Below are 24,484 nucleotides of genomic sequence, written 5' to 3'. Positions count from 1 at the left end.
ACCGGGTCTTGAGCTACGGTCGCACGTGTGAACAATTGGCCCTAGACCAAAGCATGAAGTCAGCCACTGCATGGAATATCAATCTATCGTTTGGAGTGATTCAGGGCGAGAATATAAAGCTGGATTTATAGCCACGTGCCATCAGATTCATGCACGTTAGCGCTACGCTATATGGCTAATGACGAACAGTTTCTAAAACCTCATACAGAGTGCAGTTCCATCATGTGGCGTGAAGTGTTGTATCGATTCACCACGCTCATCCTTCTGCTATCCTGATACATCATGTGCAATAGCCCAGCATTTCTATGTTTACTTGGAATAGCCACATGTTACTGAGTTCAGATGTGAAGCTTTCTGCAGATTGCTTTGTTTTTCCGTTTCAGTAAGGGAGCCAAAACACAGCCCTCCACAAAAAAAGTTTAAAAAATTATGGCTCAGGCTATTCTAACAGCTTGTTGATTGGACATTTGAATCGTCATGGCCAGCACATGTGTACTTTGTGTCCTGCCTCATTGATTTACCAGCTAGCTGTGACCTTACCACTGTAAGACTGTAATGGTACACGAGCAATTGACCCAGCGATCGGGTGATTGTTTAATGATGAGTTCCTGTTGAATTTACAATGTCCAGGAACTACTCCTAATGGAAATTTTATGGGCCCCGGTAATAAAGCTGTCTCATTAGGAAACAGTGAATCTAAATCAAAACTCAATCAAACAAGAACGGAAGTTAAAATAACTTAAAGCTTACGGGAAAAAGTTATTCGTCATCAGTTTTTCCAGAAAGCACCACCGCCACAGATCTGACTGTCATGTCCGGTGGGGGAGCACATTCTTTCTTTGTGGAAACATTTCCAGAGTGTTTCTGTTTTGTGGTTAAACATAAGAAATACTTTATACCTGACTTTCACTGCACCAATAGCTGAGCCAGATTTCGTTATGCTGGATTAAGAAACGTGTTGAGAGCAGTAAAGGTTCTGCAGTTTGCCGTATAGACCGGGACCTTGATAGAAGGCCTTTAGCCTTACAAAAATAAATGCATGACGCTGCCAGATGGGCCCAAATGTTGGCTGACCCAGTTGTGGGGGAAACTTTGAATGTAATTTAAACAAATGGAAGCAGGTGAAAAAACCAGCAGGAGATCTTTTTCAGGTTCTGGTCATTGTGAATGATAACAGACAGACAGGGACCTCAAGCTGTGCACCCGAACATGACCGAGGGCAAAGAGGGTTTCAGGAAACCAGATTTTAAGCTTCCTCCACAGTATTTCTTTGTTCACCTCAGGTGAAAAACATTTATGACATCAACCACGCAAGGTGGCATCCCACTAGCCATCTTTAAACAACCAGAGTTGGGTCTGTGATGCCGCCTGACTGAGAACAGATATAGACCCCTTTTGTGCCGACGTTGTTAGCTGGAGGCAAAACAAAGGGAAAACTGGAGGCGCCAAAATATAAACCAGCATAGATTCGTCTACATAAGGAGTTAAAAAAAGATATCAGGCCACTTAACTGGACGTAGTCCTGTCAGATTGTCTCTGTCAGGATCAATTGAGTGAGTGCGTACAGGTCGGCCAGGTTCCAGACGTTAAAGTTAACTTTTTCAAAAACAATCGCTGTCTTTCACAGTGAGTGACCTTACATGTTCAAATTTTATCAGATTTTTTTCTAGTCATTGTGAAAAAGCATGCAAATAAAACGTGCTACCTACCATTAGTAATGCGGTCAGGGGATCTTTCTGCCCCCACCTAAGCTCCACCCACAAAAACACGTCACAATGTTTACTAACAGTGAAGGCATCTATAGGATGAGAGACTGATGCTGCTTGCTAATTCAACTACTTATATTAGGGCATTAAAGTGTAAAAATTTTTTATGTGGTTTAGTTTTCAATTTTGTATAGTTTATTCAGGACCGCATCTCTTTAATTAATTGTAGCATCACTAAACTGCTTCCTCTCGAAACAAGTTTTGGGATGCCACATTTCCACAACACTCAACCAATGGCTTAAATTTGGGGCGCAGACGTTTCATCAGACTAATCCTTATTTGTCAAGGAATTTTTGGAAAATGTAAAAAGCTCTTCAGTTTTTCCTTTTATCCGCATTTCTAAATGTATGGTGTCAATTCCAGTCCATTATCTGTGTAATCTAATCAAAATCAAACCTTATTAGTGACAAAGTCATCCAACAGCAATATGAAAGACAACAATCTGGCTCATTCCATCACATATTCATTTTGAACTGACACTAAAATACATGTAAAAATATTAGTATTGTGTTGTTTAAACATGAATATTGTCACGTTCGTGGTGAGACAAGGACAGAGGACCCAGTCGCAGACAGTGGGTAAGGGGTTTTAACAAGACTTAATAAAGACAAAGCTAAAACCCTTGAGGGGGTAAAACAAGCATGACATAAAATCAGGAACATGGACTAACTAAAGAAGACATGACTAAAGATAACGTTCTCCATATATTACAAAAGACTAGACTACACTGGCAAGACAACAACTCAGCCACATGAATTGAAATGAACCAGCACAAGACAGCAAACACGAGGGCATTAAATAGGGATCAAATCGAGAGGGAAATAGGTGCAGGTCATGAAATAATTAACATTCAATAATGAGGAAACGAGGGGGCGGGGACAAAGATGAGACTGGAGAGAGTGTATTGAAGGTCGTAAGGGTCATAATTGCCTCTCTCCACACAAAACACATGGCTCTGTCATGATCCTGCCACTAGCTCAAGAGAAACCTGATATCATGGGGCAGAATTATGACAAATATAAACGTATTTTCTTTGCTTAAAAGTCCAGTTTATGAAATTTAGCTGCATTGAGTGGTGAGGTTGCGAACTGCAACCAACGGCTCACTCAACCCCTCCCTTTCGAAACACTACAGAGGCTGACACAGGTCTAAATACATGCCATCAAGTTTTCGCTTCTTTGCCAAATGAGATAACATATTTACGAAATGCGCTCTGTAGAGCAGTTTGTCTGTTCAGGGCTACTGTTGAATCAACATTGTGAATTTAATGCAAGGGGACCTGCGTTGTATGTAGAAAGAAATAACTCATTCTAAGGTAATAAAAAAACTTTTCATTATGTAAGGACTTTATACACCTCTGAACACAAAGCTATGTATATTGTATTGCATTTCTGTCAATAGATCTTCCAAAAAAATACACACTGGACCTTTAAGAAAAACACATGCCCATAAATCGTACATTTAGAAAAACTGAAAAGAATATTGGAGAATGTCAAAAAAAATCCACGGCTGTAATATCACAAAAAATATACTGGATAGAAAATTATTTATAGAGTCACAAAAACAAGAAATGCAAGAAATATTACCATGATACATTTGAATAGTTCACAAACTGTTTCAACTTACACTCATCTAAATGAGCTCAGGTAAACTCTGCTGTATTCTTGTGTTGTGAAGTAATGCTGTAGGGAGCGTTCTGGAATGTTGTGCTCTGTGAAGCATATGAAGAACAGCTCATTACACACATCGGCCATCTCTCAGCTGCTCTCTCTGAGTGTTGAGGTAAAACCTCACTGCCTCTTTGCTAAATACCCTGACTGCCTGTCTGCAGGGTTAATCGGGCCTTTACAAACACTCTGTGATGTGGTTTACTGCAATATAGAACGAAACCTTTGCGTTACCCCTGAAACGCTGCAGTGGCGGGTAACCCAGAGACTGCATGCATGTCTAACTGAGCGTATGACGTTCTGAAGGTCTCGAGAAAAATGTGTGCGGAATGTTGTCACAGACATGTTTTGAGTAATTCGCCTCGATTGATAAAAGATGAAGAGTCTCTCCAACAGGCAGCTACACACACCAGACAGACGCACCTGGGAATCTTGGCCAGCATGAGGTGTATTCATAACTCCTCAGTCTCCCGTGTGGACGAACGAAATAGAAGATGGGAGAAGCAGTAGATGGGGTCACCGCTCTGCTCTCTCTCTCTCTCTCTCTCTCTCTCTCTCTCTGGGAATCTGGCAGCGGATAGGACTTCAGGCTCTGCTCCAGATAAGAGGAACCGTTTCAGGTGTGATCTGGAGCTGTATGCTCCAGATGTTGCCAGGAAATGCCAGAGTTTAGCAATGATGCTAAATGGGTTTTAGTGTCATAGTTAGGTCAGAAGGATTTTTCAGTTGTCTATAGAGCCACATCACAACATAAAATGTATTTGGCTTTAGGTGACCTTAGTCCAGATTACTCAAACTGTCGTTCCCCTACACACAGGTTGCACGCAGCTGCAGAACAAATTCCAGTGGAGCACCATTGCATTTGCTCAAATAATAATAAAAATATTAGCAATGAATAGGAAGTTGATGATGAGACAGCAGTTATCTTATGCCCTTTCTTAACATGTTTGACTACAAGAATAAAGAAAGAAACTATATTTAAGCCTAGGTGACCATTAATTATCAATGATTTTGCTACAGTAACCATAGTTTTACATTTGTATTTGTGGTAAAACCCTTGGTCATACCAATGGTCATCAATACTGGGCAATTCCAGAGTTATGGATGTGACATTTTGAGTTACGGATGTGACACAAAACAGAATATTAGAATATATTTGTTACAAATATACTGAACCATCTGTTTAGATTTGACTAAAGCCTTGTTGTGCGAGTCTTAACATCAGAAAAATATCAATCTACGCACAAGTTTTTTATTTTAAAAATGGGAAATAAACGTGCGTTATGGATGTGAAAAAAAGAAAACAGTTTTTGAGGGACAACATACTTTGTAGGATTTCTGTGCATTAAAATGTACAAACAAGAAGTAATAATGCTAAACAAATTCAGAAGGGATGCATTTTCAAAGAACAAAAAATACCTACTATATTATATATTATACTATATTTTAATGTGTCCATTCATGAGGAGTATGTACCGTTATGGATGTGACAATCCTGAAAATGGCACTTACCAGATGGAAAATCATGAAATAAAAGTAAATCATGCACTAAAAAAACTTTGAGACCTCATATGTCTATTTGAATTACCAAATGTTGACATCTGTGCTATAAGTTTACTCAAAACCTTGATTTGTTTTCATGAAAAGGTTGACATTTGCATGGAATTGATCTACCACAAAAATCCTGTTTGGTACTTTTACTATAATAAAACCATGTTTTTTTCTATAGGTCATTTATGACTTTGCCACATGAAATCCTTTTATGAAAAGCAGAATATGTAGGCCTTCTTGGATTTTCTTATTTTAATATATTGTAAACAATTTTGAAAGGTTTTTTATCTTGATGCCCAACACTTTTGTGAAAAGCTAATAAACCTAAGAAGCAACTGCCAAAGGCGTCTGTCTGAATCCCATCCGAACGTTAATTTATTTATTTTTGTGGTTTCGGTGATATATATATTCAGCAATAAATTCTTCGAAGAAAAATGAAAGTGTATGTGTCAGCAATTTTAGAGAAACATGTTTAGATTTTGGGCTCCGTTTTACATTTTTTGTCATTGTGTACACGTGCAGTCCGACTTTAGTTATGACCTCATTGTTTGAGCTATCCAGTAGAGCTCACATTTCTTTCAGCGCTCATGAGAAAGGAGTGTGTGTCTCAGGTCAGACACTATATCTATGAAATATTCACAGATATCTTTCTTACCACATGTGCTTGTCTGTATAGCGTATGCAGATCTCTGTATAACTGAAGATGAGTCTATAAATCCCCTTATGACTGGAGGGCGAAATCTTTCTTCAGCTCGATTAAAGCTCTGAAAGTCATGTTGACCTTCAGTGTGTTCAGTTTTATCTCTTCCTCCGGCTTGTCGTGCTGAATGGAAGCTCAGTGATTTTAGTGGCCTCCCGCAGCGCTCCCTGAGCTCATGTTATGATGGTCTTTATATGTCCTGCTGCAAATGGAAGTCATGTTACGCTTGGGTGGATCAGGCCGCTCAGATGTTTTCTCCTCTGCGCTGCCACACACGCTGAGACTTCAGGTTTTAAGAGCAATATTTAAACTGCACTCTGTGTGTGTGTGTGCTCAGCTTGTGAAAGTGTTTGTTATGACTCCTGCCTGTCTGTTGAGTCTCTGGGCTTGAAAATACGCTGCCCTCTAGTCCTCCCGGGAAGCTCCTGTTTAACAGTTCAGAAATTATAATTAGGATGTGATCAGAGGTTGACGGACAGACTCGTAAAAAAAACGTCATTATCTATTATTATTTTAGCTTTACCTGCTAAAGATGCTGTACTTGCGTTTATTCTCTGAACTTACTGTACTTTATTAGGCTACAACAGTTTATATTAATACACCGCACGCCTGTATTTGTATGGGTGCACGCGATGCGACACGTGGGTCTGAGTGACTCTCCGCTGACCGCGCACGGGTTTTCCAAAAAGGACCAGGCATTTGTAAGGAAGCTAATGAAAGGGAAACAGTTCCCTTCGCAATTGAGGGCAGGGGATGTAGCCTACGATCACCTTCTAATGTAAAGAAATGACAAAGCGGGGATTTACAACTTGCCCTTATAGTAAATTCGGTAAAAAAATCTGTCAATGATGGATCATTTTTGGTTAACAAGACTTGGATGTGATGTTTATTCATGTAAGTTTTATCAAAATTAAGTAGATACACTTTTTCATATTGTTCTTGTCAAAGACAGGAGACTTTTGTGTAAAAAAACGTATCCTTTTTTTTCTTGGTCTTATGCCTAAAGAATGATTGGAAATGTAGTTCTCCTTGACACTCATTTTGATCAGATGCTGCTTTTACGTACAGAACACTGTGTCTGTTTTTATTCTCATTCCTTTAAACTTTGGATGGATTTGTGAGAGATGATCTGTGTAGTTGTAGCCCAATAGCAGACCTTCCCAGAGTTTAATTTGGAGAGTTGATGGTGTTTTATGAAGGCTATGGAAACACCGACCACAATAGGTTATCATGGATGTGCAGATGCAAACACTCGCACACATGCTTGTACACACCTTGTGTTGAAGCTGATTCACACACACTCATCATACGTCAAAATGGGCAGCTTTGCATTAATATTTCTTTTTGTGTGTTTTAGCTCTTGGACAGATCATGCTGTATGTGGATGGGATGAATGGGCTCATCCGGCACAATGAAACCGTAGAGTGGCTTTACACATTGGTCGGATCAAAGGTAAAAGACACTTCAGTGAACAATAAGTGTGTTTCTTCAGAACAGGTTTCAACAAAGAAAGGACATGGGCCTAAAAATCAACCGTTAATTCAAGTAATGAGTTCAAATTCATAATAATGAATTAAAATTTGCGCTGCGATTATTTTCAATTCATCGCATAATAAAATTGAATTGCAGAAAATGAATTGTAGAATAAAAAGTTTGTGTTTACATAATAAATGTCTGTTTGCTGTGAAGAATTTGTTTTTCTGTTAATAAACACACATGTATATATTTAAGGAAAATATATAAAATATAAATACCAATAAATGTTTATATATATATAATTACAATTATTTATTCACTTAAATATATACATTCAAATATTTCCTTAATATATATATGTATTTGTTTGTAAATACAAAATAAACATGCACAGTACAGAGACTTATTATGTAAAACACAAACTTTTATGGACTTTCTGGTCATTTAACAGCCCTAATTAAGTAAAGAATTAAATGCAAATAATGGCCTGGCTTATGATTTTACTTTTACAAAATGTAGAATATTCTGTCAAGCTTGTAAATGTTCTCTTTGTAATATTAATAATGTTTTGTTTTCATTTTAGAGAGAGTTATCTTTATGCTGTCTTTACGTAATTAATTTATAAGAACCTGTTTTAAATGAACTTTTTTTCCATTTGTAATCCAACATTTGCAATTGTTTTCATATAGAGCAGCTTTCAGGTGTGCCGATATGAACAGTATACACTGGGTGTCATAGTTTTGCACTGAGATGTATTCTTTCTCCCTCTTTTTTTAGTCCAGCCCTCTAGTGGAAGGATGTGCACATATGATCAGAGCAAATATGTATTTATGTCATACAAGGCTTAGTCATACAAGGATGTTTGTGATCACAAAAACAACACTGCACTTTCTGTATTATAGATCCAAATGTACTTTCACCTGGCTCTTCTCTCTCTTTCTGTTAAATGTAACAAGTGTTACACAGAAAGGATCTGCTTTCACTTTATTATACAGATCTGTGTTTTCTATTTTCCACACTGTTTTTTTCTCGTACACTTTCATATGTCTTATTGTATATCTTTGCTTCTGTTCATTATATCTTAGTCTGACAGCATCCTGTATACAGTAGATCCATAATGGATCATTGTCGCGCTGTCCATCTCTAATGCATAACGCATATGATTTTCTCCTGAATGGATATTAAACTTTCATCAGTATTTTGCAAGGGCTTCTCTGTTGCTCTGGCTTTTCCACTGTGTAGTTTGGCACCAAAAATTTTACAAGTGCTTTTTTAAATGCTTATAAATATTTAAGACTGTAGTGTCAGTAGCAAGCAACGTAGCAAATATATGATCCTAGACCACAAAACCTGTCACAAGAGTACATTTTTCTAAAATTGAAAGCTGAATAACTAAGCTTTCCATCGATGTATGGTTTGTTAGGATAGGACAATATTTGGCCGAAATAGCCTAAAAAAACTCAGAATAAATAAAAATCGAAATATTCATAAAATCGCCTTTAAAGATCCCCATCAGAGTTGCTATCGCAGGCGGTTGCAATGAAGAAACAGGTTTGATTTATCGCTCTAAACTCCGTACCGCTGTAATGACATTATGGAGAGAAGATAAACCCGAAGGCTTTACAGAGATACCATTGGGGTAATTCCCAAATAGTGGGCAGCAGCGAGCGATGCTTGTAAGCATGTTTCTGGCCCTTTTGTTCTTCATTTTGCGGCATCCCTTCAAAAAAATAGTTTTAAAATATATAAGTAGGAAATTAACAAAATATTTTCATAGAACATGATCTTTACTTAATATCTGAATGATCACAAATTTTGACCCCATAAAACGCTACTTATGACTTTTTGCAGGGTTACAAATATTGATAATGAATTTTGATACTATATAACTTTTTTAAACAAGTTTTAAGTATAAAGAATCCAAAGATGAATAGGGTAATATTGAGAAGGGATGTATATCACACCGAGCCACATCTACTCGGAAGAGGTGAAAGTCTACACGGTCAAGAAAACCGTTAGAGAACACAAGAAAACAGAAAATAAGAACAAGAACAGTTACAAGACATATGAAAATATGAGATCTCCATCTGAGTCAAAGTCCTCAGATTTACACGTACGAAACATTTTCAATAAAACGGCTAATAATCCACTTTTCTCTGGGCTATCCTATATTGTGGTTTTGCTATCAATATCCTCCACAGTTCCAGTTCAAGATCTTTTTTGGGGGCATTTACAGCCCTTCATGTTGTAAATTTAATTTCGGAAAAACCTTGTCTCTGTATATTTTACAATCAAAACGAAGGCAAATATACGCTGTATTATTATATTTCCCTGTTTGTGTTTGTAGTTCCGGCTGGTTGTTAAGACCGCTCTGAAGCTGTTGCTGGTTTTTGTGGAATACACTGAGTCCAATGCACCTCTCCTCATCCAGGCCGTCAACACTGTGGACAATAAGAAAGGTAACAAACTCACCATACAGCACAAACACACATACATGACTTCTCATTATAATTCGTCAACTAGTTGTTTTCTAATGCTTACCTCATCAATATCCATGCAATTTAGGCTTTCTCTGAAAGCTCTACATTGCCTCAGAATATCTCCAAATGTTTCAAGCTGTTTGAAATTATTATTCACCGCTAACGACACACAGCTACCCCGTATGTCTGGAAATCTCATATCTGTGCTTTGCAGAGTATCAGTCCCTGTGTGTGCGTCCAAGCTGAGCTCAGGCCCAAAGCCTGATGGCTGTTGCCGCTTCACTGTTTACTGTTTCTTACTGTTTCAAAAGCATTGGAGCCAGTTCAGCCATCCTGAGCTGAGCCTGAATGATTGAGAAGGACTGTATTCTTATACCTGAAGCAGAAAAATATCAGGAGAATGTGAGGGGATGGTGACAGTGTGATCTCAGTTCACAGACTTGGACTCCTCTCTTGGACTCTTTTGATTGGCTGTTTGTTGGATGTTCAGTGGGAAACTGCTCATACGACCGAGTCTGCTTTGGCTAGGCATTTATTGTGCAGGCCAACAGCATAAATCAAGATTAGCATACTGAGCTCATGGAAAAAGGTGTTGATGGGACTAGAGCTCCGGTGAAAGAGTTTTTCTTTAATACTGTTACATAAGAGGAGAGAAGCTGTGTTTGGTCTCCTGGTGAGAGACAGACGACTGGCAGACGCATCAGAACAGCTCCTGCTATTAATCTACATGACAGACAGTTTCCTCTAACTAATGCTGCTCATTTGTCTAAAACCAACCTCATATTACGACTGATTTACTTGTTCAAATACCAATTATGATTCAGTGGCAAATGTTTTCAACCATTTTTGTTGACTTAGTTAAGACGCCTGGTTTACAGAGATTAGAAAGTTATCAATATGGGTCCTGGTTTAAATTAAGACTCTTGTTTTGTATATACTTCTAGGCTCGAAGCCCTGGTCCAACGCCATGGAAATCCTGAGTGAGAAGGATGGAATGGACACTGAGCTGCTGGTCTATGCCATGACACTTATCAACAAGGTCGGCTGTGAAACTATGCATTCTCACTTGAGGAACATGGAGAATTCAACATTACATGCTCTTCTTTCTGCATATTGACCTCTTTTTCCACATATACCCGTTATCCAGACTTTGGCTGGTCTTCCTGACCAAGACTCGTTCTATGATGTGGTTGACAGTCTGGAGGAACAGGCGATTGAAACCTTGGCCCAGAGACAAATCAACAGGAAGGGCGCAGACCTGGACCTGGTGGAGCAGTTCAACATCTATGAGGTTAGTCATTCGATTTTATTCGAGGTTTAAATGATCTGCGAATCTTCAGACTGTTACACCAAGCGTGATTTCTCTGAAAATAGGCAACTCTTCGTCATGAGGATGGCGACGATGAAGCTCAGCCTCCTTCATCTGGACATAAAAGCCGCCGTCGGGCTAGCGTGGGGGCTACGCCTGAAAGGCGGGGCTTGGAACGACGACGCAGCAGAAGACACTCGCTTCAAAATGGAAAAGGCCACACGTCTGCTCCTACTTCCCCCTGCCATAGCCACACCCCCAACATCCTCCCTTTTAATGGCAAGAGGATAGAGAATATTAGTGAAAGGTAAGAAAAGGCATATTACTTCCAATATAATCAGGTTTTGTTAAAAATGTATGTGAGTTAGTACCACATCAGTGCAAAACTATCGTTCATTTTCAGCCATAAAACTGAAAAAATATGTATGATCTTCAGAATATGCTGATGTTTTTAGAAAGGGAAGTTACTTAAATATGGAGCTATGAGTCATGTATATTTCTCAGGGCTGTAGCACGGGGACCAGGCCCTGTCCTTGTATATTCATTTGATCATACAACCGAATCCACTTGCTTTGATTGCTTTAGGGACAAAGGTAAACAGCATAGATATCCATTCTGGGTATGACGGTAAATCATCAGCTACAAAAAAAAGTTCATATGTTTTTTCTGGAGTCAGTCATCAAAGAGGGCACAAGCTCCCCAAAGCAGGGTCATGTATTGCACCCGAAAGCAAACGGTCCAGCTTGCTCTGTATTAGAGCAGTGTTGTAGAATGCAGTGAGTGATCTTGAATTACTGTGCCCTGAAAGAACTACTTTCCGGATACACCGTCCCGTTTGATTCATCGCAGCTTGCTGTCAGTCCGGTCGGCAAAATTTGGGCTCCTATCGGGTGTATAGCATCAAATCCAAAACATTTGTCCGATGCAAATGTAATGCAAACTTTGCAGGCTTCAGATCTGATTATGTTTCGTGAACAAATTTAATTCTTAAGTGAATTGATACAGTATACTTGAACATTCTTTCAAAAATATGTTTTTCTGTTAATCATGCTTGTGATATTTTAACAAACTCATCTAATTACTTGGATGTACAATATTTCCAGTATGCCAAGTATGCCAGATTGTGCACATTGTGTCCAGGTTCAGCACAAAAGAAATATTGAACCCTATTTAGATCGGACATGTTTTCCCAGAGGAGATTTGATGAGAAATCTGTATCACAGACTACATACTATGGTCTTTTTTATTCAGTTTGAATCCCCTCATCAGTTTTTTTTATATTTAACATTTAATATTTCATACTAAATGTAAAAAATGTAGTATATTTAATCAAATAAAATAATAAATATTCCAGAGCAAATGACCTTCTATTTTTCACCTCTTCGTGGTCCTCTGAGAAATCAAATCCTGTCCAAATGTAAATGTTTACAGTCTGCAGTGTTATTTTTTTATTCTGTGTTTTGGCCTGTGTGAACTGCTGGATAAACTCAAACTAACACGTGTCTTCTGTCTGCTTCGCGCCTTACAATATAAATGTAGACATAGGGTCAAATAACAAAAATATGACTGCGAAGTCATGTGACTTTTAAAACCGGCCACTGTAATGTCAGGTACTGTAAGATACTTACCTTCATTTCCCCACTTAATTACATTTAAAATGAAATAAAAATGAAATACAATTTTATAAAAATAAATATTAAAAGTAATCGCTTAATATAAATCATACTGTCAATCTTGATCATTCAGTTGGTTTAGTATGAGCACTCAATTTTATAAAAACCATGTAAAGCTTATTTAGCTTTTATTTATTCAAATAATTTTCTATTATTATTCATTTATTGTTAAAAGATCTAAACAAATCAATAGATTAAATACATATTTTCCCTGCAGTATTGGACATTATGAAAAACATGTATTGGATGTTTAATTGTGAGCACTTTCTTTTTAACGGACAAAGCAATATCGCTTTATAATATTGATTATTAGCCTTTATATTTTCTTTAAACTTTTTTTGAAGCTATTCTGTGCCAACAGTGAGATAATGATCACGTCTCAGACTCATTCCATCGCATCCTTTAGCGGAGCTGCGCAGACTCCTCGTGCTTTTGATCATTGATGACAGGATCTGCTCTTCGTGATGGGATTTTCTCAGAGCGGTTTGGTTGACAAATAGTTGAATTCGTCTCAGTCAGTCATCTGATCCTGTCGTCTGTGAGCTAACTCACCACAGGAAATTAGAAGCACCTTTGAAGTGCAGTGTTTTCCATATTAGTAATAAATTCCAGCCTATTGGGAAACAGAGACAGAGAGGCTCTTTGAGCCCAGGACTTGGTCCAAAATCTATTATATTGTTTTATTAAATGCTGTGTGACCCGGTGTGTCTCAACTCTAGTCTCAACTATAGTGGAGCTTCAATGGGTGCCTCACACCCACAGCCAGTGATCTTAAAAAACAAATCATAGTCTTTTATTTTTACAATATTGTAACTATGTAACCGTGAACTCATGTATGTCTTGTGTACAGCTGATGTGTGTAAAGGTTTGTTTACTCCATTCTACGTTGTGTCACATCACATATCCCTGTTGTCCTTCTGAAACCTTTTATCTTAATATTTCCTGTTTTTCATGTTTTGCCGTAAATCATTATCATTAGTCAACCTTTATGCTTGTCACTGGGTTTTGCAAATATCTAACAAATAAAAAGCATTACAAAGAGCTTGTCAACTTTAACAACTCAGTATTTAATCATTTTAAAATGTACAGCATTTTTTCCATTTCCTGCAAAACAGTGATTTTGGACATCTTAGGTTTCAAAAGGACAGCAACGCACATTATCTAATGACACAAAATATTCAGACACCTGTAACATAATATGACTGTTTATGGTATAATTTCCTCTGTTAAACTGTTTTGTGTAATTTCCTGTCATTTTGTCTGTAATCAGAGCATGCCGTAAACCTTCTTTTCCCTTCCTTTCTCTACCTACTTTGGTTTCATCGCTCATTCTTCCTTAAAACCCTCAATCCCTCCTGTTGACCACAGAGAGGAGGAAGAGGAGGAGGATGAGGAACTGCAGAAAACAGAGCACTCTAGACAGGCATCTGAAAGGTATTTCAGGGTATAGAGTCATAGAGATAGAAGCCAGATTCTAGATCCTCTTCTGATGCTATCTCTTCCCTGACTTTAACTAACATCCAGTTCTTCTCTCCCAACATCTCATGGTTCTCCCCATCATTTACTCGACCTTCTGCTGTTATTCTGTTGTTTGTAGCTGGATGGCATCAACTGTAGAGGAAGCTTCTAGCTTGTGTTTGCCTTTTAAATGCATGGTCAACTTCATTCCAAACACTGCTGACACAGACAGCGAGGAAAACCTCAGGGCCAAGTCTGGTAACCGGGTTATCTGCAAGGCCCCAGTGTCCTCCCCTCCCCAGACCCCTGATTTCGGCCCCCTGATATCCGCCAGATTGTCTTCTTGGGCCTCTGTCAGGTCCTTAGGGGCCATCCCATCCCAGGGTTCCTCTGTCACCTCCTCAGCCTCCACCTCCCCCAGCGAGGACCCCTTGTCCCCTGTCCTCCCTCTTTCTTCTTCCCCTCTCTCTACTTGCCCGGTGGATTCGGATGAGGTACCTTCGGGCACCCCGTGGGGCCAGATGGGCCAAGACCCAGACAAGCACTGCAGGTAGTGCAGATAGACACAGTAGATTCTCGCCAATCACAGAACACCCTGCATGTGCCCCCTACGGTTCTCTTCCAAGCCCTAGTGAGCTGACTACGTAGACAGCACTGCTAGGGATCATACTGTAACTAATGATAGTTTTACAATTTTAAGGCCGTGTCCCTGTGGTTAAACAAATCCCACTATGCATGCGCATTCCTACAAAGTCCCCTTTTAGTCAACAATTGAATCCTTTAAAACTCATATTTGTTCAACAAAATGACATATTTGAATGTTTTGTATGGTAAAATAATTTATTAATTCCATAAAATAGCTTGAATGTAACTCTAAACCCTATGCAAATTAGTCTCCGCCTTCACTCAATCACTCCAGATCTTGATTCTCCAGATCCACTGTGTGAAGTGATGGGTTACAACATGTTTGTGATGCAGAAAACAGGCGGTTTCAAACCGTGATTTTGAGTAAACTTCAATTTTAAGTACAAAACACGCAGCAATTTGCAGATGATTTGTCTGAAATCATATTTAAAACCCCACACAAACATATGGACAACATTAACCACAGGGGGACTACATTGTAAGCGCTGAATGCTATGAATTACACCTGTTGTTAGTTTATGTCATATAAATTCAGTTGACCAAAGGTTTGCAAAGTGCATTTTATGTCAGGATCGATATTTATGGGTCATTTATTTGCAAATATGGTTTTGGTAATAAATAGGATGCCACCTTATAAGGTAGCTGCCTCTGTAGACACTAGGGTTTGGAATAATGCTGTTCAAAGTCAAATGACTGATCCCATACAAGTAAAAAAATTAAATCCCTGAGACAAAAACTTTGAAAATCCAGTCCCAGTCACTGTTTGTGGGGCTTTCATTCTCTAAAGAAAGGAAGTTAAAGATGGGATTCACTCGATCTCTGGATCTCCTGTGAATGGCGAGTGTTTATTGTTTTGCCTGTTCCATCAAGCCCACCTTATAAATCCAGTCAGACCCTCATCATGTGGATCATCACCTTCTCCTTGTGTGTTCGCTTTCAAGAAAACCTTCAGGACTTCCTGTATCTTCCACAGTCCACACGCACCCACCCTTGAGTGCCACGCTTGCTGTGTCTTATCATATGGTCTTAAAATTGGACGTGACCTGTATATCAGATCCGCATTTAAATCTGAAATAGATAGCAGTGTGGGGGTTTATGTTGCTTCTTTAATATTTGACGGAATGAAAAATACAAAGGGTTTCATAAATTAAAGTCATTTTTTTTCCTCAAATCACCCACTCCCTGAGGGACGCTAACTTTAACTGACATTTACTGTTCATCTGCCTTTCATTGGGGCATCGTAAGGCTACAAAGCCAAGAGAAGTCTGTAAATTAAGTCGCATATAAAAGTGCAGTTGTATTTCATTATGGACATTGCCTGTTGAGTCCACGTTTCACAAGAAGAGAGCTGAAAATGCTTTGCGATGTCTCATGCATGTTTGCTTGACGTAAATGCTGTGGCAGCTTGAGGAACCCATCTGGATTATAAAGTGGATCAAAGGCAGATCTTTTTACATAGACTTTTGGTATGCAGTTTTAACACCTGAATGATGTTATGATAAGGATACAGAATCAGGCCCATCATGCCTTGACTTGTGATATGGTCTTACTGAAAAGAACTGCTTTAACCAGCCTAACCTGGTTGCCAGGTTTAAGAGTGTCTCCCAGCCTGGTTTTAGCAGGTTAAGATGGTGAAGCAGGGTTGTTTTATAGGGGTTTTGGCCACATTTGTTTGCCAAATTGGTTTAAACTGGTCAAGCTGGAACCCACCAGCTAAAACCAGCCAAACGCCAGCCTGAATCTTGCTGGTCCTAGCTGGTTCAAGATGGAAGAAGCTGGTTAAAGCTGGTCCAAACACCCTTCCAAAGCTGGACAAACTGGTCTTACAGTCTGGTCAAGCTGGGGTTTAGCTGGTGGCTTCTAGCCTGTTTAGCTAGAAAACTGGCCAAAATCCCTCTAAAACTACAATTAAACTGGTGGTTCCCCTATGAGTACGAGCCAAGAACCACTTTTAGTGATATATAGCACAATCTTTCTTTAGATTGCAGCCTGCTTCACCAGTTTAACCAGCAATAATCAATCAACCATCTTAGGTTGGTTTTAACTGTTTAATTTCACAGCGGGGCTTATTTATTTAGTTAATAGAATGATGGACATTATAGGAAAATGAATGGTTTTATAGCATGTCTAATAACAATATTTTGGGCAGAGGGTTAATTTCTGGTTACTGTGAAAAAATTGGCCTCAAGCGAGAAATCAAAATTAAAGTTGCCTAAAGTTTCTTTAAACGGACCAAAAATATTGATGACTCATCTTGCACCAAAGTTGTGTAGAAAGTGTAGAAGTGTTTGTGAGGCAAATTATAATAACCCTTTCATAATCCTAATACCAGCTGTTACCTACTAACAGTAACAGGCGAGGGGTAAGGGTTTCTTCACCATGATGGTGAACTATAAAGTGTACCTAAACAAATCTTTGGTAACAGAAACTACTTTGATTCACTTTCTGTCTGTATTGTCAATCTGTCGTCTGTTTCTCTTACCATCAGTCAGACGTGTCTGTTACTAACATCTTCTCATGTTGTCTCTTCTGTACAGTCTGTCAGATGATAGATTTTCATACACATCCTGCAGCTCATTTGGCAGGTAAGAGACCAGTCTGATTTCAGACAATCGGGCATTAAAAGATCTGTTAGTGAGATCAGATGCACAAAAAACAAAGAAAAGGGATGTTAGCACTGTTCAAATTAAGTCTGCCTTGCCAATATTTTTCCAAGTTTATTTTCTAAGCTTTCCGTATATCTATTTGACTCTTCCTGCTTTTAGGCACTTGAAAGTTCGAACATTTTCAGTTTCTGTTTATCGGTGGTGTGATAGTGTTCATTTCAGGCTTTCAACACTGTGTGTGACTCTCTCTGATAATGTGTGCTATTAATCACAGAAGATCCAAACATGAAGACAAGCGCTGGGAGCTTGTGACAGTGTGTCACTGACTTCTTTTAATGAATATGTGGGATTGCATAGAGAAACAAGCCCCCACAGGTCTTGAATCATATCTCCCATTGCGAGGTCAAGCACTGTACGTCTCTGGCCAGCGGTCTGCGCTGGCAGGCGGTTGTAGGGGGAAAGTGCTTTTTTTGTCACCCACTCATGTGAAGCATAGATTTAGCAGAGCACCTGTGTGCGTCTCTTGGCCTTTAAGGGAGTGTCTGTTGTGTTATGGTCCAGCTTGAGAGAATGCATGACATCATCTGCAACAGCATCCCCCTCAGACATCTGTATGTACTAGGTGATGATATGTGTGATAAATGAAGTAAATGAACAAGAAAATTGATATTTAGATATTCCGATTTTCATAATATATGTTGTTATAAGGACTTGAAATGCTTGTAAGCCCCATATGACCCGTGTTTGGGGCCTGTTGTCACATACGGTCATCCCAGCTTTTTCTGGTTACAATTGTTGGAAATAACTTCTAGCTCCTGCATATTATTACTTTTTGTACACTTGTCTAATTTTTGAGAGATTGTATATATGAAAACCGGTGATGCTTATTGAAAGTGAGCAGTGTGTTAAATTCTCTTTCTTTTCTCTTTCAGCAATGGCTATGCAGGTACATATCCTGGCAGGTCAGCTGGTGTGTCTAGTGCCCCCTCAACACCCTACAACCGCTTCGGCCTCACGGGAGGTCCACCTGCAGACAGTAAAGCTGACAGGTCCGCTCCTGCATTTCTTTCATCGGCATATGGGTTTGCTGCACAAAGGAATTTTTAGATTGAACGGTTCTGAGTCTGAAATGGAAATGGTTATAAAACGCATCAAACCGTAGTTAAAAATAGATACATATTCAGTTAATCGACATGTATTGTGTGTTGAATTTCAACAAAATCAAGCCTCAATGTGAAAGACTGACAGCATGACAAGACACATGAAAGATTAACACATAAAAAATATTTCTTTAACTTTTTCTAAATACATGTACAAATGTTGATGATGTATGGCTTGAAAGTCAATATAAACTTGTTTTCTTTGCAGTATTTGAGGTCTGAAAATATACAGAGCATCTCTTCTTTTATTTTGAACTGTTTCTCCAGTTTTCATTTTCTGCAAATAAATGCAAAAAGAAACAATATTTTTATTTGAAATTTAGAAGAAATATTGTTGCTCACAGAATGAAACAAAAAAATTATAAATACCTATTATAGTAAATTCAGAAAAAAATATTTTGAAGTAGTCATTTAAAATTCAGATTTGTTGTTTCTCCTATGACCCTGCAGGCCGCCACTTGGTGGTTTACTGACATCGTCCTACAGGCAGCACCAAGAGTCTCTGAATGCAGAACGTGAACGCAGGCGCCTGGAGAGAGAGGAGAGACTTCAGAGGATTGAAAGAGAGGAAAGAAACCGTTTCAAGTGTGTGGTCTCTCTCAGTTTTATTACGACACTGCAGTATTTCATTCTGGTGACAAATACATGAGCGTTTTCAGTGTTATCTAGTGATTTAGAGCTGCGTTTTTCCGAGCTGTGTCGGAGATGACCATGAGAAACCTTTGTTCAACAAATAAGTGACTTGGAGACCTACTTCCGATTTTTATCAGAGATCAGGGGAGTTTGCCAAACAGGACAAGTTATTGCTTCTTATTACGGTCATTCAGAAAGTATTTACAGCACGTGATGAATAAACATGGTGGTTTGTGGGAAGAGAGTGCTTTGTTTGACAGGAATACCATATAAAGATTTCCAAGTGTCTCTGAGTCTAAACCCTTTTTTTCAGCTGGTCTGTTCGGCTGTGTGTGTGTGTGTAGTTTAAGACAGAAAAAATACAAATAAAAACATTTCTGAATAGTTACAAGCTGCATATTTAACATCACTTAACTTTTGGAATGCTAGGTGGCTCTCACTTTATACATATACTATATAAGATGCATTTATTTTTAACTGTTTTCTGTATTATATATAATTGCTCATGCTGATTTTCTTTATTGCAGCCGGGATTATGTGGATAAGAGAGAAGACATCAGACAAGCTCGAGAAGAAAGGTACAAAGTGACCTGGGGCCAGTGGCATAAACAGCCGCTAAGTTAAGACTGTCTTAACAACTAGTCTCACTCACTAGCAGTTTGTTAGGACTATCAAGTCTAATATTTTAGATTTGAATTAAACCAATCTACCTTTTTATGTGACTGATTTAAAGAAGTTATGACAAGTTTTGAAAAAAAAATCTGGATGACTAACTTGTAAGACTAGTCTAAGCAGTTTATGCAACAGGTCACTGATCTAGAGACAAAGTGATTTATTTTATCCACGGCAGTGGACATACCTTTATTATACAATACAATACAATATAATATAATGCATAATATAATACATAATGTAATTACAACAACATAAACAAATTAAACATTTCAAAAAAATCTAAAAAAATCAATGGATTAAAGACCATTACTTTCTTCATTTTTTTTTAAATTGACCACACTGATTCCTCTCATCACAGCTGAGCATTCTGGTTGTATCATTTATTCTGTCTTGATAAAGCACTGCAGTAGAATGAAATCATGGACATTTTAACATCAATTATCAGCTAAATAGCAGTAATACACCTTGAGAACATTTATTAGGTTGAGCAGCAGATGGGAATGGAGTCGGCACGCGCTTCAGCTGAAATAGAGCCATCAGGGTCTCTGTACATCTGCTGTAGATTAAGACCAAGAAAGAGATTGGGACAAGGTGTGTAATTGAATTTAGACATGGGCTTTCTTACATACAGTAAATGCATCCTGTATCCTGACAAAGGAAACGAGTGCTTGCCTTTACATTTATTTGAGCTCTTTCCAACAGTCTTGCTTTTTTCTTAATTATCTTATCAGCAGTTATATAAATTTATTGCAATAAAGGATAAGCCAACTTTAGTTATTAGTAAGGAACTTTTTTACAGTTATAAAACATCTGGATTTTGTTGTGGTTAATCATGTACGTTATTGTTGGCGCAGTTTTAGAAATGATAAGACAGGAGAGGAGACTGCATTTGTCTGTTTTGACACCTGTTGGGAAAGCTATTGGTCATATATGAGGAAGTTTAGAAGTGTTAAGAAATCAAGTTAATTTAGTGGGTGTCCGTGGGGTCTTTAAAAGTATTAAAAGTTGATAAATAAATTTAGAGAAAATGAAGGCCCTTCTAAAATATTAATGCCATTTCCAAGGTAATAGATTTTGTATCATCTTTTCATATTTGTCCAAAGAGGTCATATGCTAAAGTTTGCCTGTATTTAATCATTGTGTAGGCGAATAGTGGGAGGTCCATTTAATTGTTATATAACAACGTTGACTAATGGGGAAATGCAATTTTTCATGCAAATGGTTGAAGGATAAAGAGTTGGGATCATGGCTGAGGGCCGTCTCTTGGAATAACTGTGTGTCGGAAGACGATAAGCTCAGCCTTGCACAAACCTTGCATTGGGTTAGTCCGTCGATGAATTGTCTGGGGCTTCGTTCCCACCCTTCTGTATTATGTTGTTGTAAGAAGTTATCACAAACTAAGACTGTTTAATTGAGCTATCTTACAATCAATATTAAGTAAATGTAAGTTAAAGTGTCGCCAGTGTACGATTAAAACTTGAAGTGGTGATGAAGCATTAGAATGTATAGAAAGTCTTAAAAAAGGTCTTAAAAAGTATTCAACTTAGCTCCATGATTTCTGTATATACCCTGATTTATGTTCGGTTATACTGACATTTATTGTGTTTTACATGGTTTACAGATACAAGCAGTTGGAACGCGTGTCAGCAGATGAGAACGAAAGAGAACGAGCGAGGTCAACACCACGAGGGCGAACAGAAATCACCCTGAGCTTGAGTTCCCGAACCTCCAGCAGCTCCCTGCCCCGTTCTGCCGCTCCTCTGACTGTAGAGTCTCGTGAGGATACATGCTCCATCCCACATCCAACACAAGGTGAGATTCCCATCTGCACGCTTGAAAGTTCTGTGAATGCAGTGTGTGGCAGGCATTTCGGGAAAAGACTTACGGTCCTAATTATTCCTCCAAAGCATGGAATCGAGAAGTGACCACACAAATGTCTTGCATAGGAAAACAATTATTCCAGCAAAGCCTTTGGGGCAGTCAGCCATCCAGAAAACTTAGGTTTAAATAAAGCCTAATTTTTATTGACCTCAAAAATTAGAAATTGGGTCAGCGGTCATTCGGCTTTTCATATAAAGCCACATCTGAATCTGTCGGCCTTGAAGTGGTATGAAGAGACTGTGGTGACTGGAGTCCGGTTCATCAGTCTCTTCATCACTGTTGAGTTTCCGCTTGCCTTGAGGTTCTCATGCTCTTTATAACATTTATAGATTTAACACATAACTCACCCACCACACGGCTCATTTTGTCAACAAATTTTGATTTGGATGTAATTTTGATTTAGTGCCCAAACCAGTCGTGACCGCAATGAGAGACGAAATGTTTTATTGATTGCACGGTATCTATTTCTGTGGCGTTTAGGTGGGTAGCCCCGCCCGCCACGGAATCTGATTGGTCCAAAGTTCTATTCCACATAATTTTCACGTAAACATAAAATACATGTTCTTTTTGGTGAAGATTGTTTTTATCTCGTAATTCTTGTAAACTTGCAATGTGTCCGGTTAGTGTTCACGATGAAATGTACGTATCCATTCTGACCCAGGCATGAGCCAGAATATGACACTTGACCCTAGATGGCGTCAAAACAAGAGTTTTTGCAATTAACACAGTTATAACTGACAGTTTTTTCATAAAATCTACAAATATGTATTTTTTAATAGCAGTTCAGAATGATGAAGAATAGCTTTGGGATTTTCAGTGTACCGTATAGTTAGATCATATAAATGTGGTTTGTGAAGGACAAGCCTTTGGTCACACACTGCTTATATAGTGAGGTGTTGGTCAGTTTTGTGTAAATGGGTAACTGTGTGGATCAGACTGTGGTTTCAGAAGGTTGAGCTCCTCCTATTCTGAGGCTCCGGCACTTTCCCGAAACTGTACATTTTTAAAGAGGGCCCAGCCAGACAGGTTTGGTTAATCTTAGTACCATTTTTACATCCATTAATAAGAAAACACACAGTTTGCTCACTGTTGTATTAGAATTGGAACAGCCACGCGAACGGAACTGGACACACAGTTTAATGGAAACTCTTAATGTCCGAGTTTCCATACAATCCATGTCAAGCATAACAAACCACAAGCTCTCTCAAAAATCCATGAGCTTTATTTGTGACTGCAGATGTAATTTCACAAGAGACAAATCTTCGAAATACAGTAGAATTTAAAAGTTTGTGACATTTTTTTTAAATATGGGTCTTAAAATCCATTTTAGTTTATGAATGTACTTTTATAACGCTTAAATGTAACAACGAACAGTTATGACATTAAATTACAAAGAAGTCTTTAATATTCTGCATTGGTATTTCTGGTGTATTGGTATATACGTCATTACATTTATGCATTTGGCAGATGCTTTTATCCAAAGCGACTTGCATTGCATACGTTAAATGTAAGCAAATTTGTCGCAATGACCATATTAGGCAGATAATATCATCGGTAATATTCGAAAAGTGTTTTAAATTATAAAACATCTTGAAACATCTTGGTCTCAGACTGTTTTATTCCACAATGAAATGCTATTAACCCTTTGCTGTTAACGGTTCTCGGTCGTGCAGTCTCTCTACTTTGTCCACGCATGCAAACAAATGTGATTTCAAGGTTGTATGGAATTTTGTTTTGTTTTTCTTCATGCTCCTGCAGGATCACATTTCCTTTATTTATTTGCCTTTCAAAATGTGGAGGAGATGATGTGCTGGTGCTATGTGGGTTAGCGTAACACTGGGCATGTGACTGCAGACTGCATGTGAGGGACGAGGGATGCATGCATTACGTGTATAGGCAAAGCATCTGAGATCTGAGTGTGAAAAGTATTACTTGTTGTTATTGGGACACTTCAACCAAAAATGAAAATTCTGTCATCATTTACTCACCTTCAACTTGTTCCAAATCTGTATACATTTCTTTGTTCTGATGAACACAGAGAAAGATATTTGGAAGAATGCTTATAACCAGACGGATTTTGACCCCCATTTACTTCCATAATATGAATAAAAACAATAGCAGTCAAAAGTGCCCCATAACTGTTTGCTGTCCTACCTACAAACCCACTACACCTTAAAAATCAAACCCTGAACCAAATATGGTTATTTTAACTTCTAAAGCCTTTCAAATTATGAGAATTTAGACATTGATCAGTGCTGCCTTCCACTAAATTGCCTTGTTTTAAGGATAGTTCTATGGAAGCTGAGCTTATCTGGAGTTTTTGCCAAGCCTTATATTGCCAAAACTTTTCTCCCCGACAGGAGCTGAATCAGAGTCAAGCCGGCCCGTGCAGACGGCAGTAACATTGACTGCCTCAGAGCCTGCGGAGCCGGAGGAGGAACAGAGCCCGCTGGAACTTGAGAACATCACGCTCTCTCTGTCTCAGACAAGCACGGAGGCAGAGACATGTGAGAAAGAGGAGACGACAGAGGGAGCCGAGGAACATGAAATGATGAATGTGCAGGAGGAGGAGAAGAAAGATGAAGAACCGGAAGAGAACTGCGAGGATGAGGCTAGCAGTACAGGTGCCGAGGAGTGTGAGAGACGACAGATGTTGGAGGACAACGCTATACTGAGCGAGAAAGAGCGTCAGAATGAGGAACTGAATGAGAAAGATAACTGTTCTGCCTCTAGCATCTCTTCAGCGAGCAGCACACTGGAGAGAGAAGAACGGGAGGAGAAACTTGCCAACGATTCAGGTGGGG

At 38.7% G+C, this 24,484-nt stretch overlaps 1 protein-coding gene across 3 annotated transcripts in view; it reads left to right on the top strand.

Annotated features, from left to right (window-relative positions):
- fhod3b (formin homology 2 domain containing 3b) overlaps positions 1-24,484 on the top strand; it is a 133,135-nt gene that overhangs the window by 91,318 nt on the left and 17,333 nt on the right. The window contains exons 6-16 of one of the 3 annotated variants that reach the window (XM_056762888.1): positions 7,042-7,136; positions 9,508-9,619; positions 10,585-10,679; positions 10,788-10,931; positions 11,015-11,256; positions 17,263-17,310; positions 18,264-18,380; positions 18,942-19,076; positions 19,652-19,702; positions 21,421-21,611; positions 24,041-24,478. In XM_056762888.1, coding sequence (XP_056618866.1) covers positions 7,042-7,136; positions 9,508-9,619; positions 10,585-10,679; positions 10,788-10,931; positions 11,015-11,256; positions 17,263-17,310; positions 18,264-18,380; positions 18,942-19,076; positions 19,652-19,702; positions 21,421-21,611; positions 24,041-24,478 — 1,668 coding nt within the window. Of the gene's footprint in view, positions 1-7,041; positions 7,137-9,507; positions 9,620-10,584; positions 10,680-10,787; positions 10,932-11,014; positions 11,257-13,990; positions 14,057-17,262; positions 17,311-18,263; positions 18,381-18,941; positions 19,077-19,651; positions 19,703-21,420; positions 21,612-24,040; positions 24,479-24,484 lie in introns of all 3 variants that reach the window. The other 2 variants (XM_056762887.1, XM_056762889.1) reach the window with 2 other exon arrangements.

The sequence above is a fragment of the Triplophysa dalaica genome, chromosome 12 (assembly GCF_015846415.1).
Source record: "Triplophysa dalaica isolate WHDGS20190420 chromosome 12, ASM1584641v1, whole genome shotgun sequence".
NCBI classification, from domain to species: domain Eukaryota; kingdom Metazoa; phylum Chordata; class Actinopteri; order Cypriniformes; family Nemacheilidae; genus Triplophysa; species Triplophysa dalaica.
The sequence above is the reverse complement of the archived record's forward strand: the minus strand, read 5'-3'. Positions and strand labels throughout refer to the sequence as shown.